This window comes from Ranitomeya imitator, chromosome 8 (assembly GCF_032444005.1).
Source record: "Ranitomeya imitator isolate aRanImi1 chromosome 8, aRanImi1.pri, whole genome shotgun sequence".
NCBI classification, from domain to species: Eukaryota; Metazoa; Chordata; class Amphibia; order Anura; family Dendrobatidae; genus Ranitomeya; species Ranitomeya imitator.
In genome coordinates this window covers 121,589,373-121,612,409 of record NC_091289.1, presented here as the reverse complement: position 1 = coordinate 121,612,409, position 23,037 = coordinate 121,589,373, and the positions used below count along the sequence as shown (strand labels likewise).

Below are 23,037 nucleotides of genomic sequence, written 5' to 3'. Positions count from 1 at the left end.
TCTTGGTCCGACGCTTGCGGCAAAAAAGACGCATGCGTCGCACAACGCAACAACAAAAACGCATGCGTTCCCCATGTTAAATATAGGGGCGCATGACGCATGCGTCGCCGCTGCGTCGCCCAACGCAAACTAGCATAACGCTAGTGTGAACGTAGCCTCAGTGGTGTACTTTCAGTGTTGAGGAGTGTAATAAAAGTTGATAGCAGAAGGGCCCAGATAGCGCCCAAGTATACAGTGCCTGGTAATGAGGTAGACGAGCTGTGGTGTCCGCCCATTTTGTTAGAGTTGGGGAAAAATTGGTGTGTGTTAAATGTGTGCCGATGATTCATCAGCCAGGTTGGGTGGATACAGACAGATTAAAGGGGTTTTCTTATGTTCATTAACCCCTTCACCCCCAAGCCTGTTTTCACATTCATGACCGGGACAATTTTTACAATTCTGACCACTGTCCCTTTGAGGTTATAACTCTGGAACGCTTCAATGGATCCCACTGATTCTGAGACGGTTTTCTCATCATAGTGGTAAAATGTGTTCAATATGACTTGTGTTTATTTCTAAAAATATTTGAAATGTGGCAGAAATTTAGCAATTTTCAAACTTTTAAGTTTTATGCCCATCTTTTACGGACTAAAAGACTTACTGGACCATAAGATGCACCCCAAATTTTGGGGAGGGAAAAAAATGGGTTAAATTAAAATGGTGGTACGTCCAAGGTCAGGAAGACCTTCCCTTTCATGTCATATGGGATACCTTGAAGGTCAGGAAGGGGTTAATGTTTAAAATTTCCATTAGTCTGTAAAAGCAGGCAACTTTGTAATTTTATTTTATTTTTATTAAAAATCCTCTTGGTTTTCAAGATTGGAGGGATTTTTTAATTTTGAAGTTAACTGTTGCCTAGGTTATCGGCCACCTCCGAGCTGCTGGTTATCTAGATAGAAAACCCGCACTAGCAAGCGCCGCTCTGAAGCTAGTGCCGCTGCTCCCCTCCCCTGCCTGTGCTGGGGGTATGGGAGAGCGCCCCCTTCAGACATTATAGGGAGCAGCAGTATGTTATGTTTCTACAGTGAGAACGGATTTGTTTTTTCTACTCTTTCATTTAACATATATTTTTTTATTTGCAGGTCTGTAAAATGTATCGATTCTTGCTTGTGTCGCTGTGTGTGGCACTTTGCAGTGGCCACTATGACAATGAAGACTGGACCGATCCCACTGACATGTTTAATTATGATGCAGCTACTGGCAAAATGATTAACCCCAAGGTGCACAATTCATACATTCTTAATAATGTGCTTGTGAAATGTTGGAGATAGAAGGAAGTGGAAACAGAGTTTTGGTTGACCTCAGGTCATTGTCCCCGTGTTTCCATAGTAAATGGTCTTCTCTAAGAAAGCACATGGCTGCTGTCTGTCAGTCAATTGTGTAATTAAAGGGATTGCCCACTACCAGGGTGACCTCTGTTTCAATAAAGTAGCCCTCCTTATAATATATAAGTCTCCCGGGCCATTCTTATGCCATGTGAGCCCTGCAGCCAGCCTTTGGCTACTATAAGGCTTCTGGGAACTGACTTCCTTTTATCTGAACCTTGGACAAACAGAAGTAGATAGTGATTGGCTGCAGGGCTCACATGGCATAAGAATGACCCGCTGCCGACATCGCTGGAACGGCACCTATATGGGGAGTGCGTATATCTTTTTGGTATTTCATTATATAAAAGGGGCAATCTAGTTAGTGGACAACACCTTTAATTAAACGAAAAATGTATTCTGTAATGTGGACAATGAAAAGTCTTATCACCTATTCATTTTCAAAAGTTTTCTTTAAATGTGTTAACTCTTTAAGGCCAGTCTCACACGTCCAGATAATTCCGGTACCGGAATTATCCGTGTCCGTGTGTTCACGTGGCACATCAGTGTGGCACACGTGCGGCATTTGTGTGCCGACTGGGTACCACACGCACCGTGCAGGAGACAGCGCTACAGTTAAGCGCTGTCCCCTGCATCTGGTGCTGAAGCCGCCCTTCATTCTCTCCAGCAGCGTTCACGTGGTGCCGCCCATTACAGTGATGAATATTCATCACTTTAATGGGCGGCACCACATGACCGCTCATACAGGAGAAGCCGCGGCGAGGAGAAGAAGCAGCGAGGGAGCCGGGTAAGTATTTTATTAACAGCGGGGGGCGCACAGGGGGTGGGAGGGGGTTGAGGACAGGGATCTTTTTTTTAAACACCAAAAAAAAAAAAAAGATTTTTCATATCTTCTCTCCAGCGTACGCTGGAGGAGAGAAGAAATGAAGGGCGGCTTCAGCACCACGCTGGGGGGACAACGCTTACCGTAGCGCTGTCTCTTGCACGGCACACGGACTGCACACGGACAGCATCCGTGTGCGGTACGTGTTTTACACGGACCCATTGACTTTAATGGGTCCGTGTAATACGTGCGCTCCCACGAACACTGACTTGTCTCCGTGTTTTTCAAACGGACACACGGTCCGTGAAAACACGCTGACATGTGCAGAGACACATTGATTTTAATGTGTCTACGTGAGTCAGTGTCTCCGGTACGTGAGGAAACTGTCACCTCACGTACCGGAGCCACTGACGTGTGAAACCGGCCTAAGCAGGGCTGTGCTGAGCGCTGATCACCATTGGCCCAGCTGCTGAAACCTGGCCAACGCATGTTGCTGGATGAAGCTTTACACGTTTTCTCTTGCAGCAGATCACAGACATGTCTGCTTTCTCATAAAGCTGCCACATTTGTCCCTGGGTTGTGCCTGCATTTACCTTAACATTTGTTTTGTTTTTGTAAGAAACATGTTCATGTTCTTCTAATCCCGGATATCTCTTCTTACACCATTCTGAGCCGGTCAGTCCTGTTACTCGCCGTATTATCAGGACGTACGTTCTGCCTACTTCCACTTGTGGCTGTCATGATTTTACACCACTGACACAACTCTGATGAGTGGGATAGGTGATAACTCTCATTTTCAACTATAAGTAACGCTAAAATTGTATTTATTCCTTTTCTTAGCCCAGCACGGAGGTAAAAACAAAAGCAGTTTGTGAGAAAGGAGAGGACTCGTGCCTGGGTAACAATAATGCAGAGGTGACAGACACAAAAAGCGCAAAACCAGTGGTAAGAATTGTCCCAATATTTGAAAAAAAGCCATGTACATGTTTCAGGTATGTAAAGTGCATGATCACTAATAATTCCGATTGTTCTACCATAGCCATATATTAGCGAAGATAGAAAATACTTAAACATTTTATGAATCCAAGCAGTTTCTTGTTTAACCCCTTCCCGACCCATGACGCCACGTAGGCGTCATGAAAGTCGGTGCCAATCCGACCCATGACGCCTATGTGGCGTCATGGAAAGATCGCGTCCCTGCAGATCCGGTGAAAGGGTTAACTCCCATTTCACCCGATCTGCAGGGACAGGGGGAGTGGTAGTTTAGCCCAGGGGGGGTGGCTTCACCCCCTCGTGGCTACGATCGCTCTGATTGGCTGTTGAAAGTGAAACTGCCAATCAGAGCGATTTGTAATATTTCACCTATTATAACTGGTGAAATATTACAATCCAGCCATGGCCGATGCTGAAATATCATCGGCCATGGCTGGAAATACTAATGTGCCCCCACCCCACCGATCGCCCCCCCAGCCCCCCGATCTGGCCGGTACACTGCTCAGGCTCCCCTCCGTCCAGTGCTCCGCTCCCCCCCGTGCTCTTGTCCGCTCCCCCCGTGCTCCATTCCAGCCCCCCCCCCGTGCTCCGTTCCACGCCCCCCGTGCTCCGTTCCACCCCTCCCGCGCTCCGATTCCCCCCCCCCCCCGTGCTCCGATTACCCCCCCCGTGGTCCCCCCCCACCCCATCATACTTACCGATCCAGCCGGGGTCCCGTCCGTCTTCTCCCTGGGCGCCGCCATCTTCCAAAATGATTCCAGATTCGTTCCAAAGTGCATTTTGATCACTGAGATAGATTATATCTCAGTGATCAAAATAAAAAAAATAATAAATGACCCCCCCCTTTGTCACCCCCATAGGTAGGGACAATAAAAAAATAAAGACATTTTTTTTTCCACTAATGTTGGGTTAGGGGTAGGGTTAGGGTTAGGGGTAGGGGTAGGGTTAGGGGTAGGGCTAGGGTTAGGGCTAGGGCTAGGGTTAGGGCTAGGGTTAGGGTTAGGGTTTCGGTATGTGCACACGTATTCTGGTCCTCTGCGGATTTTTCCGCTGCGGATTTGATAAATCCGCAGTGCTAAACCGCTGCGGATTTATGACGGATTTACCGCGTTTTTTTCTGCGCATTTCACTGCGGTTTTACAACTGCGATTTTCTATTGGAGCAGTTGTAAAACCGCTGCGGAATCCGCACAAAGAAGTGACATGCTGCGGAATGTAAACCGCTGCGTTTCCGTGCAGTTTTTCCGCAGCATGTGTACAGCGATTTTTGTTTCCCGTAGGTTTACATTGAACTGTAAACTCATGGGAAACTGCTGCGGATCCGCAGCGTTTTCCGCAGCGTGTGCACATACCTTTAGAATTAGAATATGTGCACACTGTGCGGATTTGGCTGCGGATTGGCCGCTGCGGATTCGCAGCAGTGTTCCATCAGGTTTACAGTACCATGTAAACATATGAAAAACCAAATCCGCTGTGCCCATGGTGCGGAAAATACCGCGCGGAAACGCTGCGTTGTATTTTCCGCAGCATGTCAATTCTTTGTGCGAATTCCGCAGCGTTTTACACCTGTTCCTCAATAGGAATCCGCAGGTGAAATCCGCACAAAAAACACTGGAAATCCGCGGAAAATCCGCAGGTAAAACGCAGTGCCTTTTACCCGCGGATTTTTCAAAAATGGTGCGGAAATATCTCACACGAATCCGCAACGTGGGCACATAGCCTTAGGGTTAGGGTTGGAATTAGGGTTGTGGTTAGGGTTGTGATTAGGGTTATGGCTACAGTTGGGATTAGGGTTAGGGGTGTGTTGGGGTTAGTGTTGGAGTTAGAATTGAGGGGTTACCACTGTTTAGGCACATCAGGGGTCTCCAAACGCAACATGGCGCCACCATTGATTCCAGCCAATCTCGTATTCAAAAAGTTAAATGGTGCTCCCTCACTTCCGAGCCCTGACGTGTGCCCAAACAGTGGTTTACCCCCACATATGGGGTACCAGCATACTCAGGACAAACTGCGCAACAATTACTGGGGTCCAATTTCTCCTGTTACCCTTGTGAATCTAAAAAAATGCTTGCTAAAACATAATTTTTGAGGAAAGAAAAATGATTTTTTATTTTCACGGCTCTGCGTTGTAAACGTCTGTGAAGCACTTGGGGGTTCAAAGTGCTCACCACATATCTAGATAAGTTCCTTGGGGGTCTAGTTTCTAAAATGGGGTCACTTGTGGGGGGTTTCTACTGTTTAGGCACACCAGGGGCTCTGCAAACGCAACGTGACACCCGCAGACCATTCCATCAAAGTCTGCATTTCAAAAGTCACTACTTCCCTTCTGAGCCCCGACGTGTGCCCAAACAGTGGGTTACCCCCACTCATGGGGTATCAGCGTACTCAGGAGAAACTGGACAACAACTTTTGGGGTCCAATTTCTCCTGTAACCCTTGGGAAAATAAAAAATTCTGGGCTAAATAATTATTTTTGAGGAAAGAAAACGTATTTATTATTTTCATGGCTCTGCATTATAAACTTCTATGAAGCACTTGGGGGTTCAAAGTGCTCACCACACATCTAGATAAGTTCCTTTCGGGGTCTAGTTTCCAAAATGGGGTCACTTGTGGGGGGTTTCTACTGTTTAGCCACATCAGGGGCTCTGCAAACGCAACGTGACGCCCGCAGAGCATTCCATCAAAGTCTGCATTTCAAAACGTCACTACTTCAATTCCAAGCCCCGGCATGTGCCCAAACAGTAGTTTACCCCCACATATGGGGTATCACCGTACTCAGGAGAAACTGGAAAACAAATATTGGGGTCAAATTTCTCCTGTTACCCTTGGGAAAATTAAAAAATTCTGGGCTAAATAATTATTTTTGAGAAAATAATTTTTTTTTTTATTTTCATGGCTCTGCGTTATAAACTTCTGTGAAGCACTTGGGGGTTCAAAGTCCTCACCACACATCTAGATTAGTTCCTTTGGGGGTCTAGTTTCCAAAATGGTGTCATTTCTGGGGGATCTCCAATGTTTAGGCACACAGGGGCTCTCCAAACGTGACATGGTGTCCGCTAATGATTGGAGCTAATTTTCCATTTAAAAAGCCAAATGGCGTGCCATCCCTTCCGAGCCCTGCCGTGCGCCCAAACAGTGGTTTACCCCCACATATGGGGTATCAGCGTACTCAGGACAAACTGGACAACAATATTTGGGGTCCAATTTCTCCTATTATCCTTGGCAAAATAGGAAATTCAAGGCTAAAAAATCATTTTTGAGGAAAGAAAAATTATTTTTTATTTTCATGGCTCTGCGTTATAAACTTCTGTGAAGCACCTGAGGGTTTAAAGTGCTCACTAGGCATCTAAATAAGTTCCTTGGGGGGTCTAGTTTCCAAAATGGGGTCACTTGTGGGGGAGCGCCAATGTTTAGGCACACAGGAGCTCTCCAAACGCGACATGGTGTCCGCTAACGATGGAAATAATTTTTCATTCAAAAAGTCAAATGGCGCTCCTTCCCTTCCGAGCCTTACCATGTGCCCAAACAGTGGTTTACCCCCACATATGAGGTATTGGTGTATTCAGGAGAAATTGCCCAACACATTTTAGGATCCATTTTATCCTGTTGCCCATGTGAAAATGAAAAAATTGAGGCTAAAAGAATTTTTTTGTGAAAAAAAAGTACTTTTTCATTTTTACGGATCAATTTGTGAAGCACCTGGGGGTTCAAAGTGCTCACTATGCATCTAGATAAGTTCCTTGGGGCGTCGTGTTTCCAAAATGGGGTCACTTGTGGGGGAGCTCCAATTTTTAGGCACACGGGGGCTCCCCAAACGTGACATGGTGTCCGCTAAAGAGTGGAGCCAATTTTTGATTCAAAAAGTCAAATGGCGCTCCTTCCCTTCCAAGCCCTGCCGTGCGCCCAAACAGTGGTTTACCCCCACATATGAGGTATCAGCGTACTCGGGACAAATTGGACAACAATTTTCGTGGTTCAGTTTCTCCGTTTACCATTGGGAAAATAAAAAAATTGTTGCTAAAAGATAATTTTTGTGACTAAAAAGTTAAATGTTCATTTTTTCCTTCCATGTTGCTTCTGCTGCTGTGAAGCACCTGAAGGGTTAATAAACTTCTTGAATGTGGTTTTGAGTACCTTGAGGGGTGCAGTTTTTAGAATGGTGTCACTTTTGGGTATTTTCAGCCATATAGACCCCTCAAACTGACTTCAAATGTGAGGTGGTCCCTAAAAAAAATGGTTTTGTAAATTTCGTTGTAAAAATGAGAAATCGCTGGTCAAATTTTAACCCTTATAACTTCCTAACAAAAAAAAATTTTGTTTCCAAAATTGTGCTGATGTAAAGTAAACATGTGGGAAATGTTATTTATTAACTATTTTGTGTCACATATCTCTCTGGTTTAACAGAATAAAAATTCAAAATGTGAAAATTGCGAAATTTTCAAAATTTTCGCCAAATTTCCGTTTTTATCACAAATAAACGCAGAATTTATTGACCTAAATTTACCACTAACATGAAGCCAAATATGTCACGAAAAAACAGTCTCAGAACCGCTAGGATCCGTTGAAGCGTTCCTGAGTTATTACCTCATAAAGGGACACTGGTCAGAATTGCAAAAAACGGCAAGGTCTTTAAGGTCAAAATAGGCTGGGTCATGAAGGGGTTAAAGGTGATGTGCAGCACCTTTTATTTTTGCCTGTGCTGCCTCCCGACTCCTGGCAGTTATTTTGCATGAGTCCTATAAATTACAGTAGTAGGTGTGCACCATACTTGCCCAATGGTGGCAGCTGCTGTATCAACTCTCCTGCCCAGAATGTGAAAGGCTCAACAAGACAAGCATGATACTCGCTGAACGCTGGATAGTTGCCGCATCAGCTTTCCCATCCAGCATTTGGTGGAGAACACTTAATCCCTACTGCTGTCTGAGCTGCCTCCCATCTTATGACTTTGTGTGGCAGTATTGATACATCCCTGGAGTACGAGGCATGCGTCGAGTGCTTTCCCCACTGGACCCAGCGGCTTATTTAATTACATGTTAGTGGATAATCTCTTATTATATGTTTCCTCTCCTAGAATTAGTCTCCCATCTACGGTATATTAAGAGTTTGATAGGTTCAGTAAGTTGAGCAAATTTAAGGTGAACCTCCAGAAATAGTATTACTTAATATGGCCTCATCTAATCATGAGGTAGATCATCTTAAATCCGTTTTTTCTTTTCGTTGGAGACAACATTCCATTAAATATCTAGGTATCAACATACCTGCACATCCTCCAAAAATATTTGACCTTAATTTCCCCCCTCTCATACGCTCCTTGGAAAAGGAGATTGATGCTTGGCGCAGCCTCCCGCTCTCATGGTTTGGAAGAATAAATGCTCTCAAAATGGATATTTTGCCTAAAATATTGTACTTCTTCCAGACCATTCCGTGGGATATAGAAAATTAATGAGAAAATTTGTCTGGCACAATGGCAGCTCACGCATTAGTCATGCCCAATTAATTAGACATAAAAATAATGGAGGAGCAGGTCTCCCTGACTTACAAGCATATCATGCGCCAAGTATTGGAAATTGCACTCTAGATCTTTTCCATAATTAGGTATCTTAACTGTGGGTAGATATTGAACACAAATTGTCCCAGAACTTATGCCAAGGGGTATTCTAGCTGCCATATAACATTAGCTTGGGGAAGATGACTATTTTTCCTACATTGTGTACTATAGCACTTGCTTGGAGACGTTTTACAAAGCGTTTCTTATTGGCGATCATACCTGGTCCGTTGACCCCCTTGATTGATAATCCCCAGCTCCCTACTATGGCACAGGGAGCAGTTTCTTTGATATCTCATACTATGCAGGGATCTATACAGCGTATTAAAGATGTGATTAGTCAGACAGGTATCAAATCCATAGAGGACATCCTGGGAGACAGGGTAAGAGCTCCAGGGTATTGGCTACAGTATTTCCAGAGTTATATTAGATCCCTGGCTCTGGGAGGGGGGCTATTCCACGTGTTTACCTCTTTTGAACAGCTATGTTTTTTGCCAAAAGGACCAGCACACACTATATCCTTGATATATGGTTTAATAGTGTCGGGGGGGCAGGGGACAAGCCTCTCAGGTGTACAATCCAGTGGCAGAGAGAACTGACCAGAGAAATCACAGCTAAAATGTGGGCTCTTACACATAGGTTGTCGGTGTCTTGCAGAGTCCAGGAGCTGAATTATAAAATATTGACACAATGGCATAGAAGAACGCCCGGCAAACTACACAGGATCTATCCGACAGTATCAGATATGTGCTGGAGATGTAATAGTACAACTGGGACAATGTTACATATGTGGTGGAATTGCCAAGGGATTAGATCTTTATGGAATTAAATATTCTCACCGTATAATCATATTACTAAAGTTCAGGTGGAGGCGTTGTTATCGATTTTCCCAGGCTCAATATCCAAAATCAAAAAAGATCTATTGCCATTCTTTATGACAGTAATGCGTCAAATTATACCTAAATTATGGAAATCTTCAGTTCTACCAAAACGGATAGACTGGGTGGAGGCGATAGATGTTCTGCAGCGAATGGAAGAGATCAGAGCGTTTGATGACAGGTTGGGTGTTGAATGGTTTGCAGTATGGCATCCGTGGATTCAATTTAAAGAGTCACAACATTTTCAGTCATGGTTAACACCAGGTACGCCTTCTCAGGTTTCCTAGCAGATAAGAGTTGTAGGGGTGTTGGGTTCTTGGCATCCTACTTCTTTCATTACCCTATTCTTTCTTTTTCTCTAATACTTTTGTTTTTCTTTTTCTCTTCTCAATTAGAGCTTTTTTTATTGAGTTTATTCTTTTTCCCCCCTCCTCCCTTGGGATACTTGAACAAAGTTGTGTACTACAACATGACTATGGATGATTCATTATATAGATACTGACATAACATTTGTATAGACAAAAAAAGAGGCAGACTTCATGTTTATTTGTTTATTTGGCTACTTGTTTGGTTGCTTATTTTCTTCAAATGTTAATCGTGTAATATTCCATGATATAATAAAAATTGTTTTGAACTGTTTATTAAAAATATATTGAACACTAATTACATGTTAGTGCCTGGGACCAAATGCGTCTCTTGAACACATACAATATGTGGGGAGTGTTTCCTTTTTTGCAAAAGTAGAGCAATTCTCTTGTTAAGATTTCCCATACCACTGACATTCCAGTTAATAAACGCATAGCAGCCATATTGCTGAGTTGTAGGGTCCTGTTTCTGATTATGGTGGTGAACCTAGTATTCCAGAGAGAGAGCCCGAGCTGAGGGCATCATGCATACATTTACAATGCACAACTAAAACCATTATAACAAATGGAAACCTAGTAACAGTAAGAACACTTCCTAATTTTGGTGTAGCCAATCTCAACGCAACACTAGAACATGTGAATTATAGCTAAAACATAACAAGGAACAGTTCTGTGAGTATGTATGATTCATCACAACAGACATTTATGGCATGAGGTTACATGACATATTAAAGGTAGAACATGGGTATAATTCTGACTGCAGTTCTGCCCAGTAGTAGTCAGAGTTAGAAGTGATTCAGAGATGAATGTGTCATTCAAGATTTTGTAACAGAGGAATATAACACATCGTCTTGGATAACAGTTTGTCATGTAACTTTTACCATTATGGCAGATCATGCCTCTAAGCGTAGGTCAATGTATTAATAACCCAACCATGTACAGAGTATATTTTGTATAATATTTAGTTCATTACCGCGTCATTGACGACTTGAACCTGGTCGCTTTGCAAGCCAATCATCCATAGGATTTGCAAAGAAATTATTTCGGTCACTATCAACCACTCTCAGCGAAGGTGGTGAAGGCTACTTTCACACATCAGTTTTTCGCTCTCAGGCTCAATCTGGCAAATTTTTTAAAAAACGGATCCATCGCAAATTGTGAAAAACTGATGCGACGGATCCGTTTTTTCGCTGGATCTGAGTTTGTGGATGTGCCGGCTATTTTCGATTCTAGAGAAAGAGAGACCACAATGGAAAATGCATGATTTAAAAAAAAAAAAAAAAGAATCTGTCGCCGGACTCCATCATTAGACCTCACGTTTCATCCGTTTGTCGCCGGATCCATTGCTGTGCGTTTTTCAACGGACACCAAAAACGTTCCTATGTCCGTTTTCTCCGGCTGGTGGAAAACAAATTTTCGATGGATCCGGCAAAAACGGTTGAAATGTGAGGCCATCCGGCGCTAAAAAACGGAGCTGGCGGCAAGTTTTGCCAGATCCTTTTTTTCAAAATTCTCTGGATTGTGCCTGAAAGCAAAAACCTGATGTGTGAAAGCAGCCGAAGCCATGGAATACTGAATGTTGGCTTCTCTCATTTGAGGTGTCACTGACACAAATGAATGCTCTCAGTGGGAAAAACAAGATAATCGTGTAAACAACGAAACTGGGAAAGAAAGCGCAATAGGGTCTAAAGTGGCAACAAAAAGGTGGCTAGGAAAAGGATCTACTCACCTTATATAGTTGCTACAGAGCAACATGTAACTGGCATGAATTAGATATAATCGTTTTAGCATCTTGTTGTATTAGGATTTTCTGCATTGATGACTGTTTTACGTCAAAGCTGCAGAATTATCACTAGTCATTAGAAGGACCAGCCAGTGTGAAACGATTGGGAGGAAGATGTCACTCATGCGCTGCTGCTGAATTCACAATGGTTTCCAACAGATAAAAATGTATTAATAAAACAGGTTTACAGGGTCAACGCGTTTCGAGGTCACGCAGGACCTTTTCATCAGGGCAGACCAGGTTTCTGTCCTGATGAAGATGTCCTGCGCTATCCCGAAACGCATTGACCCTGTAAACCTGTTTTGGTAATACATTTTTCTCCTTCACCTCATTGGGGGTCACAGAACATGGGTGTATGCTGCTTGTCACTAGGAGGCTGACACTAAGTTAACACAAAAAAGTTAGCTCCTCCTCTGCAGTATACACCCTCTTGCTGGCTCCCAGAGAACCAGTTCTTGCTTAGTGTCCTTGGAGGCACACGGGTCTGGTCTTCAGACCGAAAGATCTTAATTATTTTGCATTTTTACCAATTTTTACTTTTTTCCAAGTGGAAAGGGGTGACGGATTCTTTCAAGGTTCCGATCTCCCCAAATCATCAACAGGCGTGCACGGAGAGTGTCGTCACTCCGTATCCTCTCCTGTGACGTGGGATGCCAAGCCTGGGTTGAATTTTTGGGCAGCGGTTCCCTTCTCGGGCACCGATCTCTCCACACCCCTAACAGACGAGCACATAGAGTGTCGCCTCCACTTATCCTCTTCCGCAGCAAGACCTAATGCTGGACATTTAGCCCTATCCCATCCTAGGGAATTTAACCCCTTGGATGTACAGTGGCCCCCTTTTTGGCGTCCGAGTAGCCCCCACTGCACCACCACTGTTAAAGCGGATGGTACAAGGAGGTGGACGGTCCCTCTCTGAATCCCTTCTAAAGGGATGGTTGATTGAGGCTTTTCCCCCTTATCCCTGCACCGTCCAGACCAGAAGCAACTCAGGAGGACCTGCAGGAAGCTGCCTTATCTGCCACAAGGCAGCTTCTCCTGGTAAATGCTGGGGCTGGAGGGCTCCTTTCAGGCGGCGGTGGTTAAATGGGACCCATTTTGACTGCGGGGGTGCGTATTCGGCCTCTTCCTGCATCGGCGCTGCAAATTTAGTCCCCGGCTTCGGCCCTGTACTAGGCCGCATCTCCTATCCGCCCATGTGATGACGCGATACGGAGGCTCTGTCCACCGGTCCTGGTTCTTCTCGCACAGCACGAGAAGCACCTCTGAGATCTCGGGGGCCATCTTTCTTCCCCCAGACCGCCTCAGGACACACTAACTGCCATCAAGAAGGACGGAAAGGTCCCGGCAGCAAGTGTTCTCAGCGCAGGGGCCACGCAGTTGGAGAAACACAGGAGATGCGCGGGACACAGACCTGGGTAAAGGAGCGCTGCTTATACATCCTCCTCCCTGCTGCCCCCCCTTTTCTCAGCAGTATTATTATAGAGCTACATTGAAGGGTACATCATGTCCCAGCCTAAGGCATCTAAAAAGTCTAACAAGACTATGGCTATATTTTTTACTTCATGCTCCTCCTGCCAGTATGCGTTTCCTAAGGCTTAGAGTTCGCCTCTCTGCAATGCCTGTGACCCCAACTGCGCTTAGGAGCTCTCCTCCGCCACCGAGTTCAGTGTACCTAGTCCCTCTGTATGGGCTTCGTTACTGTCTCAATCCATGACTTCGCTGGCCAAATCGATTGAATCCCTCAGTGATCCTTCGGGGGACCAGAGCGTTTGCAGGACTGATTTAGACGGATCCTCCCCAAGCCAGGAGCAGTCAGATAGCAAGGGCCAAAAGCACTCTAGAAGCCGTCTAAAACGGATCTGTAGCACATCTCCTGAGCAGATGCGTGCCTTGTCGTCTCAGCTCTGTTTCTCGCTCTCCCTCTCCAGAGGTCAGTAGCGAATGCAAATCTGAGTGTGAATCTGATGGTTCCTTAGATCCGGATTCGCCAGATTTTCAGAAAACAGTGGATTCGCTGATTGAGGCTGTCAACCAGGCTTTAAAGGTTGAGGAAGATTTCGGCTCCTCTCCGGATCAAACCGTGTCCTTTAAAAGGACTAAACGCTTTCATAAGGCATTTACTATTCATTTTGAATTTAGAGCCATAGTTAATAGGCAGAGAGAACGCCCGGATAATCGCTTCACAGGACAAAGGCCTCTTGAAGCAAGGTATCCTTTTTCAGCGGATCTGAAAAAAGATTGGGCTGAATCTCCGGTGGTAGATCCCCCAGTATCCCACCTAGCATCAAAATCTCTCCTGTCCGTGCCGGATGGCTGATCCATCAAAAATCCCACGGACCGTCAGATAGAAAGTTTGGCTCGCTCTGTCTTTGAATCCTCAGGTTCGGCTCTCTATCCATCCTTTGCCACAGCATGGGTCGCTAAGGCAATGGTTTTCTGGTCAGAGACCTTAGCTACTTCACTTCGGAGCAGTACCTTCCTCCTGAAGCGGCGCACCTTGCCAACCAAATTTCCCAGGCAGGCGATAACCTGGTACATGCATCCTTGGATGCGGCCGGTTGTGCTGCTCAGTCAGCATCCAATACCATCACTATCAGAAGGACATTATGGCTCAGTGAGTGGAAGGCGGACTCTGCATCAAAAAAGTCTCTCACCTCCTTTCCTTATCAAAGCGATTACTTATTTGGAGAAAAGCTAGGTCAGCTTATTTCCGATGCTACGGGAGGGAAGAGTAAATTCCTTCCCCAACAGAGACTTAGGCATCCCTTTCGGAGACAGCAACAGTTCCATTTCCGTTCAATTTCGCTCCACTCCAGGCTGGGCCCTACCACTACTTCGTCCGATTCAGGACGTTCTCCACGAAAGGATGGAGGAGCTCAGGTCTCGTTCAGACCTAACCAGCATTGATAGTCCCGACCAAAGCAGTTGAGACCTAAAGGTCCTAGGTCTCAGAGATTTTCCTCACGCTGAGTACCATAAAGGCCTCCTAAATGCATTAAAAGCAAGACCACATTAAATGCAAGCTGTACCTGGAGCATTTCTGAATCACTCCCATTTAATGTGGTCTTGCTTTTAATACATTTAGGAGGCCTTTATGGCATAGCGAATATAAAAAACGTAGAGTAGGACTGCCCCATTATGAGAATCCCGTGACGTGGCGGGGTGGCTCAAAGAATTGATCAATTGTTTGCTAAATGTCTCATTTTGAAATACAGTTAGAAATCAATATGTGCATTTGCACTTTATGTATTGCGTTCTGACCATAAGCAGCGCTGACTTCTTCCCTTTTTTGCTTTAGTATACACCCATGGTCTGTGTCCTCCAATGAGTGGCTTGGAGAAAAGGATTTTACTGTGAGTACCCTGTTTATCCATTGGAAACCATTGCGGATTCATCAGCAGCAGCATCATCAGCGCAAAAGTGACACCTCCCTCCCTTTCGCAAGATAATCTTGTAGTTATGATACCTTTTAATGGCTAACAAAAATAAAATAAATGATGTTACAAGGCAAGCTTTGGTGTAGCAAAGTTTCTGAAGAAACACACAAATACAGTTAGGTCCATATATATTTGGACAGAGACAACATTTTTCTAATTTTGGTTATAGACATTACCACAATGAATTTTAAACAAAACAATTCAGATGCAGTTGAAGTTCAGACTTTCAGCTTTCATTTGAGGGTATCCACATTAAAATTGAATGAAGGGTCTAGGAGTTTCAGCTCCTTAAAGGGAACCTGTCACCCCGTTTTTTGAGATTGAGGTATAAATACTGTTAAATAGGGCCTGCGCTGTGTGTTACTATAGTGTATGTAGTGTACCCCGATTCCCCACCTATGCTGAGAAATAACTTACCAAAGTCGCCGTTTTCGCCTGTCAATCAGGCTGGTCAGGTCGGGAGGGCGTGTTCACAGCGCTGGTTCTTCCTCAGCTTTACGTTGGTGGCGTAGTGGTGTCCGCATGTTGAGGTGACTAATCCACTGTGGGCACGTTGAACAAGCAGCGCGCGATCTGCGCTGTCATCCCTTTCGTCGGTGGGGGCGGCCATCTTCCTGGGGCCGCGCGTGCGCAGATCGAGTGCTCTGCTGCACGGGGCTTCAGGAAAATGGCCGCGGGATGCCGCGCGTGCGCATTAGAGATCGCAGAGTTTGCATCTCGGCTTTGGGAAAATGGCCGCCGCGATCTCTAATGCGCACGCGCGGCATCCCGCGGCCATTTTCCTGAAGCCCCGTGCAGCAGAGCACTCGATCTGCGCACGCGCGGCCCCAGGAAGATGGCCGCCCCCACCGACGAAAGGGATGACAGCGCAGATCGCGCGCTGCTTGTTCACGTGCCCACAGTGGATTAGTCACCTCAACATGCGGACACCACTACGCCACCAACGTAAAGCTGAGGAAGAACCAGCGCTGTGAACACGCCCTCCCGACCTGACCAGCCTGATTGACAGGCGAAAACGGCGACTTTGGTAAGTTATTTCTCAGCATACATGGGGAATCAGGGTACACTACATACACTATAGTAACACACAGCGCAGGCCCTATTTAACAGTATTTATATCTCAATCTCAAAAAACGGGGTGACAGGTTCCCTTTAACATGTGCCACCCTGTTTTTAAAGGGACCAAAAGTAATTGGACAGATTCAATAATGTTAAATAAAATGTTCATTTTTAGTACTTGGTTGAAAAGTCTTGAACTCATGGACATCACCAGACGCTGTGTTTCCTCCTTTTTGATGCTCTGCCAGGCCTTCACTGCGGTGGTTTTCAGTTGATGTTTGTTTGTGGGCCTTTCTGTCTGAAGTTTAGTCTTTAAGAAGTGAAATGCATGCTCAATTGGGGTGAGATCAGGTGACTGACTTGGCCATTCAAGAATATTCCACTTCTTTGCTTTAATAAACTCCTGGGTTGCTTTGGCTTTATGTTTTGGGTCATTGTCCATCTGTAGTATGAAACGACGACCAATCAGTTTGGCTGCATTTGGCTGGATCTGAGCACACAGTATGGCTCTGAATACCTCACAAACAACCCAGCATAGCCAGCCACTAGACTCTAAAACTTAACATTTAATATGTATACCTCTAAAATTATGTGTACTTTAAAAACAATTTGGTGCTCATGTTTAACCGTGCACTAGACAAGAAAAATGGCATGATCTCACCCAATTGCTGTCTCTCTTCTTGTTATAGATTCTTGTGCTTATTGAGAGCATGGCGTGGGACGGAGACCAATAAACCTTTTCCAATGGGGGGGGAGAACAAAAATATAGGTGGGGGGGAAGGGTTTGAAGCTATCTTCCCTGTCGTGCCCCGTGTATAAGACTCCCGCCCTAACAAGGGCAGTCCCCAAGTTTGAGCCTACTTAGTGAAGCCCTTTAGTTAGTATAACCACCCTGGATGATATGTCCTCTTTCTCTTCCCAACGCATTCTGTAATGCTGTAGATAAGCCCCCGATGTATCCTGAAAGATGAGAAAAAGGTTAAATTATACTCACCTGGGGGGGCGGTCCGGTCCGATGGGCATCACGGTCCGGTCCGGGGCCTCCCATCTTCATAGGATGACGTCCTCTTCTTGTTTTCATACTGCGGCGCAGAGCATGTCAGACCAAAGTACTTCAGTGCGCAGGCACCAGGCCTTTCTGACCTTTCCCGGCTTCTGCGCACTGCAGTACTTTTGCTCTGCCCTCAACAGGGCAGACAAAGTACGCCTGAGCCGCAGCGTGAAGACAAGAAGAGGACGTCATCGTAAAAAGATGGGTGGCCCCGGACCGCGACGCTCATTGGATCGGACCGCCTGCCCAGGCGAGTATAATCCAACCTCTTTTTCTTATCTTTCAGTATAAATCGGGGACTTATCTACAGCATTACAGAATGCTGTAGATAAGCCCCTGATGCCGGTGGGCTTAGCTCATCTTCGATTTTGGGGGTGATAGGTTCCCTTTGACTGACACGCATATGACCCGTTTCCTTTGCAAATCAGCATAGAAATAGGAAAGTCATTATAGCAGATCTACCCTAATATCCTGGCAAATTGAAGGAAAGGATACCAGTCCTTCCAGTTGAGCATTCTGGACGAGTAATGGTCTTTGCACAGCTCATATAGGACGCTTTCAGGTTGGGACTTGATGTGCTCTTTCCACCACAAAGGCTGAAGAGTAGTTTGCATCAAGGAATGTTCTCTTGAATCACTTCTTGATGGAATCCACCTGGTTGGAGCCATTCACTCTTTCTTGTAATTCAATTATTCTGACATTTGTATGGTGAAGCCTATTCTCTGGATTGTCACATTTCAGTTTCTATAGGTTTACATTTTTTTTTCGAGATTTCCCGGCTGATGCGGTCTCTCTCAGCTACAGCTCACATTTTGGCTGGTCACTCAACATCCAGCAGACTGACTGTCCTTTAGCAGACTGCCACTCCATGAGGCTATTTCCTGGTTCTTATCAAAACCCAACAAGTGGGTCTAATCAAGATCTTGCAAAGCTGGGATTTAACCCTTTCCTTCCCAGCTATGCTGCAGTGGGTTTTACCCCCCGATTCATGCCGGGTGCCAGCCAATTTTATTAGACTGAGGAGTTCAAGTTTAGTGCATCTGCACAATTTGATGCTAAGCTACAACCCCCGAGTTATTTGACTTCTAATGGTGTGAACTCAAAGTCCATCAGCTCTATGTTCTCAGCTCGTTTGTTTTCTTTCAGACCGAGGAACACAAAGAAGTTGTAAAATTACCAGAGACCAACAGTAACCCGGTCTTCAGACGCTACCTGCGCAAGGTGCTAAGTGAGGCCAAACGTTTTGGGCTTGTAAGTAGTAAAATAATTGTTCTTCTTGTGCGTTTTGATCTCTACATAAATTATATAAGCATCTTTACATAAATTATATAAGCATTAGAATTAATCAATGTCCCATATAGGAGACATCAGACGTTTATGACGCATCAGTTAAGACTCAGAACAAAGAAATAATGTAGGAAGTATGAAACAATTTTTTTACTATTTCTGAAAAAAAGGTGATGCACATATATACAGAGCTATATCTAAAAGTACCCTTATATGGCTGGTGTTCCCAGATTCCTGCTCAGACACTTATCTGATTGAATCTTACATAGTAGTAATAAGTGTCAGAGCTTTGCTCTGGGAACACCACCCATACAGGGTCATTTTGGATATAGGTTTATGTGCATGGCCTATTTTTCTAAAAGTAAAAAATACGTTTTAGACGTCCTACATTTTTGCTTATTTCTAATATTTACAACAACCTGTAACTCTCTTACTAACACTGCTCGGTGACAATAGGTTGCCCCTCGGCTCACATATTTGCAGCATGAGGCACTACTGGCATGTTCTGGTCCTTGCTCCAAGCTGTCCGCTTTCTACTTGTAAGGTAGCACAATGGAACTGGTTGCAAGACTACTAACAATTTTTTTTTTCTCTCTCTTTCCCTTCCTTTTGCTGACATTGTGGTCAGTAAATGACTGACATGGGTGTGAAGAACTGAGGTTGTGGGTTGTAATAATCACCTAGGCAGGTTAATGGTGAAACTATGTTTTAATCCTTACGGCCATGGTTTTACCATAACTCTGGTTATATGGCGAAAATTCAATGTCCCCAGTCCACAAGATCCACTACCTGGGGCCTTTAATCCCACTGCCCCCATACCAGGCGATACTCGCTGTCTCCCCACTTTTGGTTGCCCCATAGATTTTGTATCTCCTGCCAGTATAGTCTGTTGTCACAGTCCACGCTCCACCAAATGACAGGTAACACAACCAAAGCCCATGTATCCAGCAGCAACAGTTCCAGTTAAGGACGTTCCTGAAATCCAGACGACAGATCCCTCAACAGTAGGACATGTCCAGCCCAGCCGGCAACCGATCTCCAAACTCCATAGGCCATCCATGTGGATGGCAGAAGTGTACACACTCTCCCCCGTAAACCTTTTGCTTTTAGCTCAAAGAATGAAAAATATTACAGCATCCCATCACCTTCTCATCTTGGGTTGTATGCGAGACCCCCTGTGGCGATGGCTTCACTGGGTCTACTATCCCGATCCACACAATGGACATAGTTGCTGAAAGCACACTATATATATACTAGCTATTGAACCCGTTCTACGCCTGGGTGGCGAGCATTTATATTGGTATATGGTCTCCATCCTGGTATGTGCTGCTCCATCCTGCGTCCCCATCCTGTCATGTGCTGCACCCATCCTGCGCCCCCATTCTGTCATGTGCTGCACCCATCCTGCGCCCCATCCTGTCATGTGCTGCACCCATCCTGCGCCCCCATCCTGTCATGTGCTGCTCCCATCCTGCGCCCCCATCCTGTCATGTGCTGCACCCATCCTGTGCCCCCATCCTGTCATGTGCTGCTCCCATCCTGCGCCTCCATCCTGACATGTGCTGCACCCATCCTGCGCCTCCATTCTGACATGTGCTGCTCCCATCCTGCGCCACCGTTCTTTAATTTGCTGCTCCCATCCATATGCCCCATATGCTGCTCCATAAAGGTTTATGGCCCCCATAAGATGCTCCATAGTATATGCCCCATACACTGCTCCATAAAGGTTGAAGGCCCCCATAAGATGCTCCATGGTATATGCCCCCGTACACTGCTCCATTATGGTTTATGGCCCCCATAAGATGCTCCATGGTATATGTCCCCGTACACTGCTCCATTATGGTTTATGGCCCCATAAGATGCTCCATTGTATATGCCCCCGTACACTGCTCCATTATGGTTTATGGCCCCATAAGATGCTCCATAGTGTATGCCCCCGTACACTGCTCCATTATGGTTTATGGCCCCATAAGATGCTCCATTGTATATGCCCCCGTACACTGCTCCATTATGGTTTATGGCCCCATAAGATGCTCCATGGTATATGCCCCCGTACACTGCTCCATTATGGTTTATGGCCCCATAAGATGCTCCATTGTATATGCCCCCGTACACTGCTCCATTATGGTTGATGGCCCCCATAAGATGCTCCATAGTACATGCCCCGTATGCTGCTCCATAAAGGTTTATGGCCCTCATAAGATGCTCCATAGTATATGCCCCGTACACTGCTCCATTATGGTTGATGGCCCCCAGAAGATGCTCCATAGTGTATGCCCCCGTACACTGCTCCATTATGGTTTATAGCCCCATAAGATGCTCCATGGTATATGCCCTGTATGCTGCTGCAATATATGAAGAAAAAAAAATACCATACTCGCCTATCGTCGCTGGGCACCGAGTACTGGGGGGCCTGAGCAGGCGGGGACACCGGCGCGCTGTGGGGGTCAGGTGCCGGTATCGCCACTAGTTCAAGCCCCCCAGCACTTGCTATATTCACCTGGCCCCGTTCCACCGCTGCGCGCCGCCATCTTCCGGGTCCTCTGGCTGTGACTGGTCAGTCAGAGGGCGGCGCGCATTAAGCGCGTCATCGCGCCCTCTGAACTGAACGTCACAGGCAGAGGACCCAGAAGATGGCGGCGCGCAGCGGTGGAACGGGGCCAGGTGAATATAGCCGATACTTACCCTCCTGGCGGTTCCTGCTTCTCTGTTGGAGATCGCGGTGTGCGTTCAGTGTTTACGCATACCGCGATCTCCTGGGGGCCAGCTTGCGCAGTCTATAAAGGCTTCGGACAGAGTGACGCTCCCAGCGTTATATTATAGATAGATTATATATATATATATATATATACATATATATATATATATATATATATATATATATAACTCAACCAGCAGTCTTCCTCTGCTTGCTGTCACTGAATGGAAACATTGGTTCCTGAGGCTGAACTGATGAGCAAGCAAATCACTAAGGCTACGTTCACATTGGCGTTCCGCCAATGTGCGTCGCTGTTGCGCCGGCGACGCAGCGGCGACGCGCCCCTATGTTTAACATAGGGGACGCGTGCGTTTTTAGGGTGGCGTTTTTCGACACTTGCGTCGTTTCCGACGCTAGCGTCGGACGCAAGAAAATGCAACAAGTTGCATTTTCTGTGCGTCCGATTTTGGTCAAAAACGACGCACGCGTCACAAAACGCGCGCGTGTTTGCGCGCGTTTTTTCGTGCGTTGCGTCGTCGACGCAGGGCGGCGCAACGCTAGTGTGAACGTAGCCTAATAAAACACAAGAAATATATACCGTATATCTTTGTACCGTGTTAGCCAGTAGAAAGAAAAATATTTAGAATTGAGAGTTCTCAGTGGTTGATACCTTTTAATGGCTAACTGAAAAGATGGTAACAAATTGCAAGCTTTCGAGACTACTCGGGTCTCTTTATCAGGCATAGCCTAATACAAAATCTAAAGAATCACATATTTATACACAACACAGCGCAGAAATAATGCAATAGATAAGACAGGTGACGTGAAGCAGAATTATCATTATGAGACAGGGATAAACAGTTGTTGCCATAACTATTGGAACAGTTCATAGATAAGGAGGGAGAAAGTTTTGTTGTCCTCTGATTGGGGTTTGGTTCTGTGTTGTGATGTCCCCACAAGGTCGGAGGAGCAAATTCCTTAACCCATTATCTACCAATGTATTTTTTGGGGGACGCCTAATCTTTTACTTCTAGCAACTAAGACTTTATAATTTTTATAGTTAGATCCAATTTTTTGTGTTGTGTTTGTAAAAGGAATGTTTTCAAAATAGGAAATCGTGTCATTGTCATTTTTAATTGAATATTGGGACGCCCTTTTCTGAAAAATTCGTAAAATGAAAATTTCTAATTTGGCAAGTAATGGGTTAATTGATGTAAAAAGGCATAAATTCATGCAACATATTCATTCCTGCACTGATTGTGCCAAAGGTTGTCATGAATTTATATTCCCAGACTCTTTTAATACAAGTAATTTCATGTCCATGGTGCTGTGATCAGGGATACAAAAATGTTTGGCCTCATTCTTTTTTCTCATATTGTGTGGCGATGAGAATTCATCCTTGTTCTAATCTTTTGCCCTGCCTCCCCTACATGCAAACCCCCAGTTGGACATTTAGTACAAATAATTAGGTACACCACATCTAATGTTGTGTATAAATATGTGATTCTTCAGATTTTGTATTAGTCTATATTTATTCACAATGAGGTGCCCAAAGTAATTAAACCCATCAACATTAAGGGCAATGTACCACTATACTAAATAACATCACTATGGCGGTGGCCAAGCATCAATAAGGAATGATCTCCAAAGTAGTATTTTAAAATAAAATCTACTTTATTAATAAACATTTAAAACCAAGACATACATTATGAGAAGGGTACTAGATCCTACGAAGAGGGACTTCATTACCATAGCG

The 23,037-nt window shown here is 45.2% G+C and overlaps 1 protein-coding gene across 6 annotated transcripts in view; it reads left to right on the top strand.

Annotated features, from left to right (window-relative positions):
- The window catches only part of CLCC1 (chloride channel CLIC like 1), a 95,280-nt gene that overhangs the window by 3,854 nt on the left and 68,389 nt on the right, over positions 1 to 23,037 (top strand). For 4 of the 6 annotated variants that reach the window (XR_011315067.1, XR_011315068.1, XM_069737322.1 and 1 more), the window contains exons 2-4: positions 1,122 to 1,259; positions 3,028 to 3,132; positions 18,443 to 18,547. Coding sequence is in view for 3 of the 6 variants with exons in the window: in XM_069737322.1 (XP_069593423.1) it covers positions 1,131 to 1,259; positions 3,028 to 3,132; positions 18,443 to 18,547 (339 nt within the window). In the remaining 3 variants the exon portion in view is untranslated. The remainder of the gene's footprint in view (positions 1 to 1,121; positions 1,260 to 3,027; positions 3,133 to 18,442; positions 18,548 to 23,037) is intronic. The other 2 variants (XR_011315069.1, XM_069737324.1) reach the window with 1 other exon arrangement.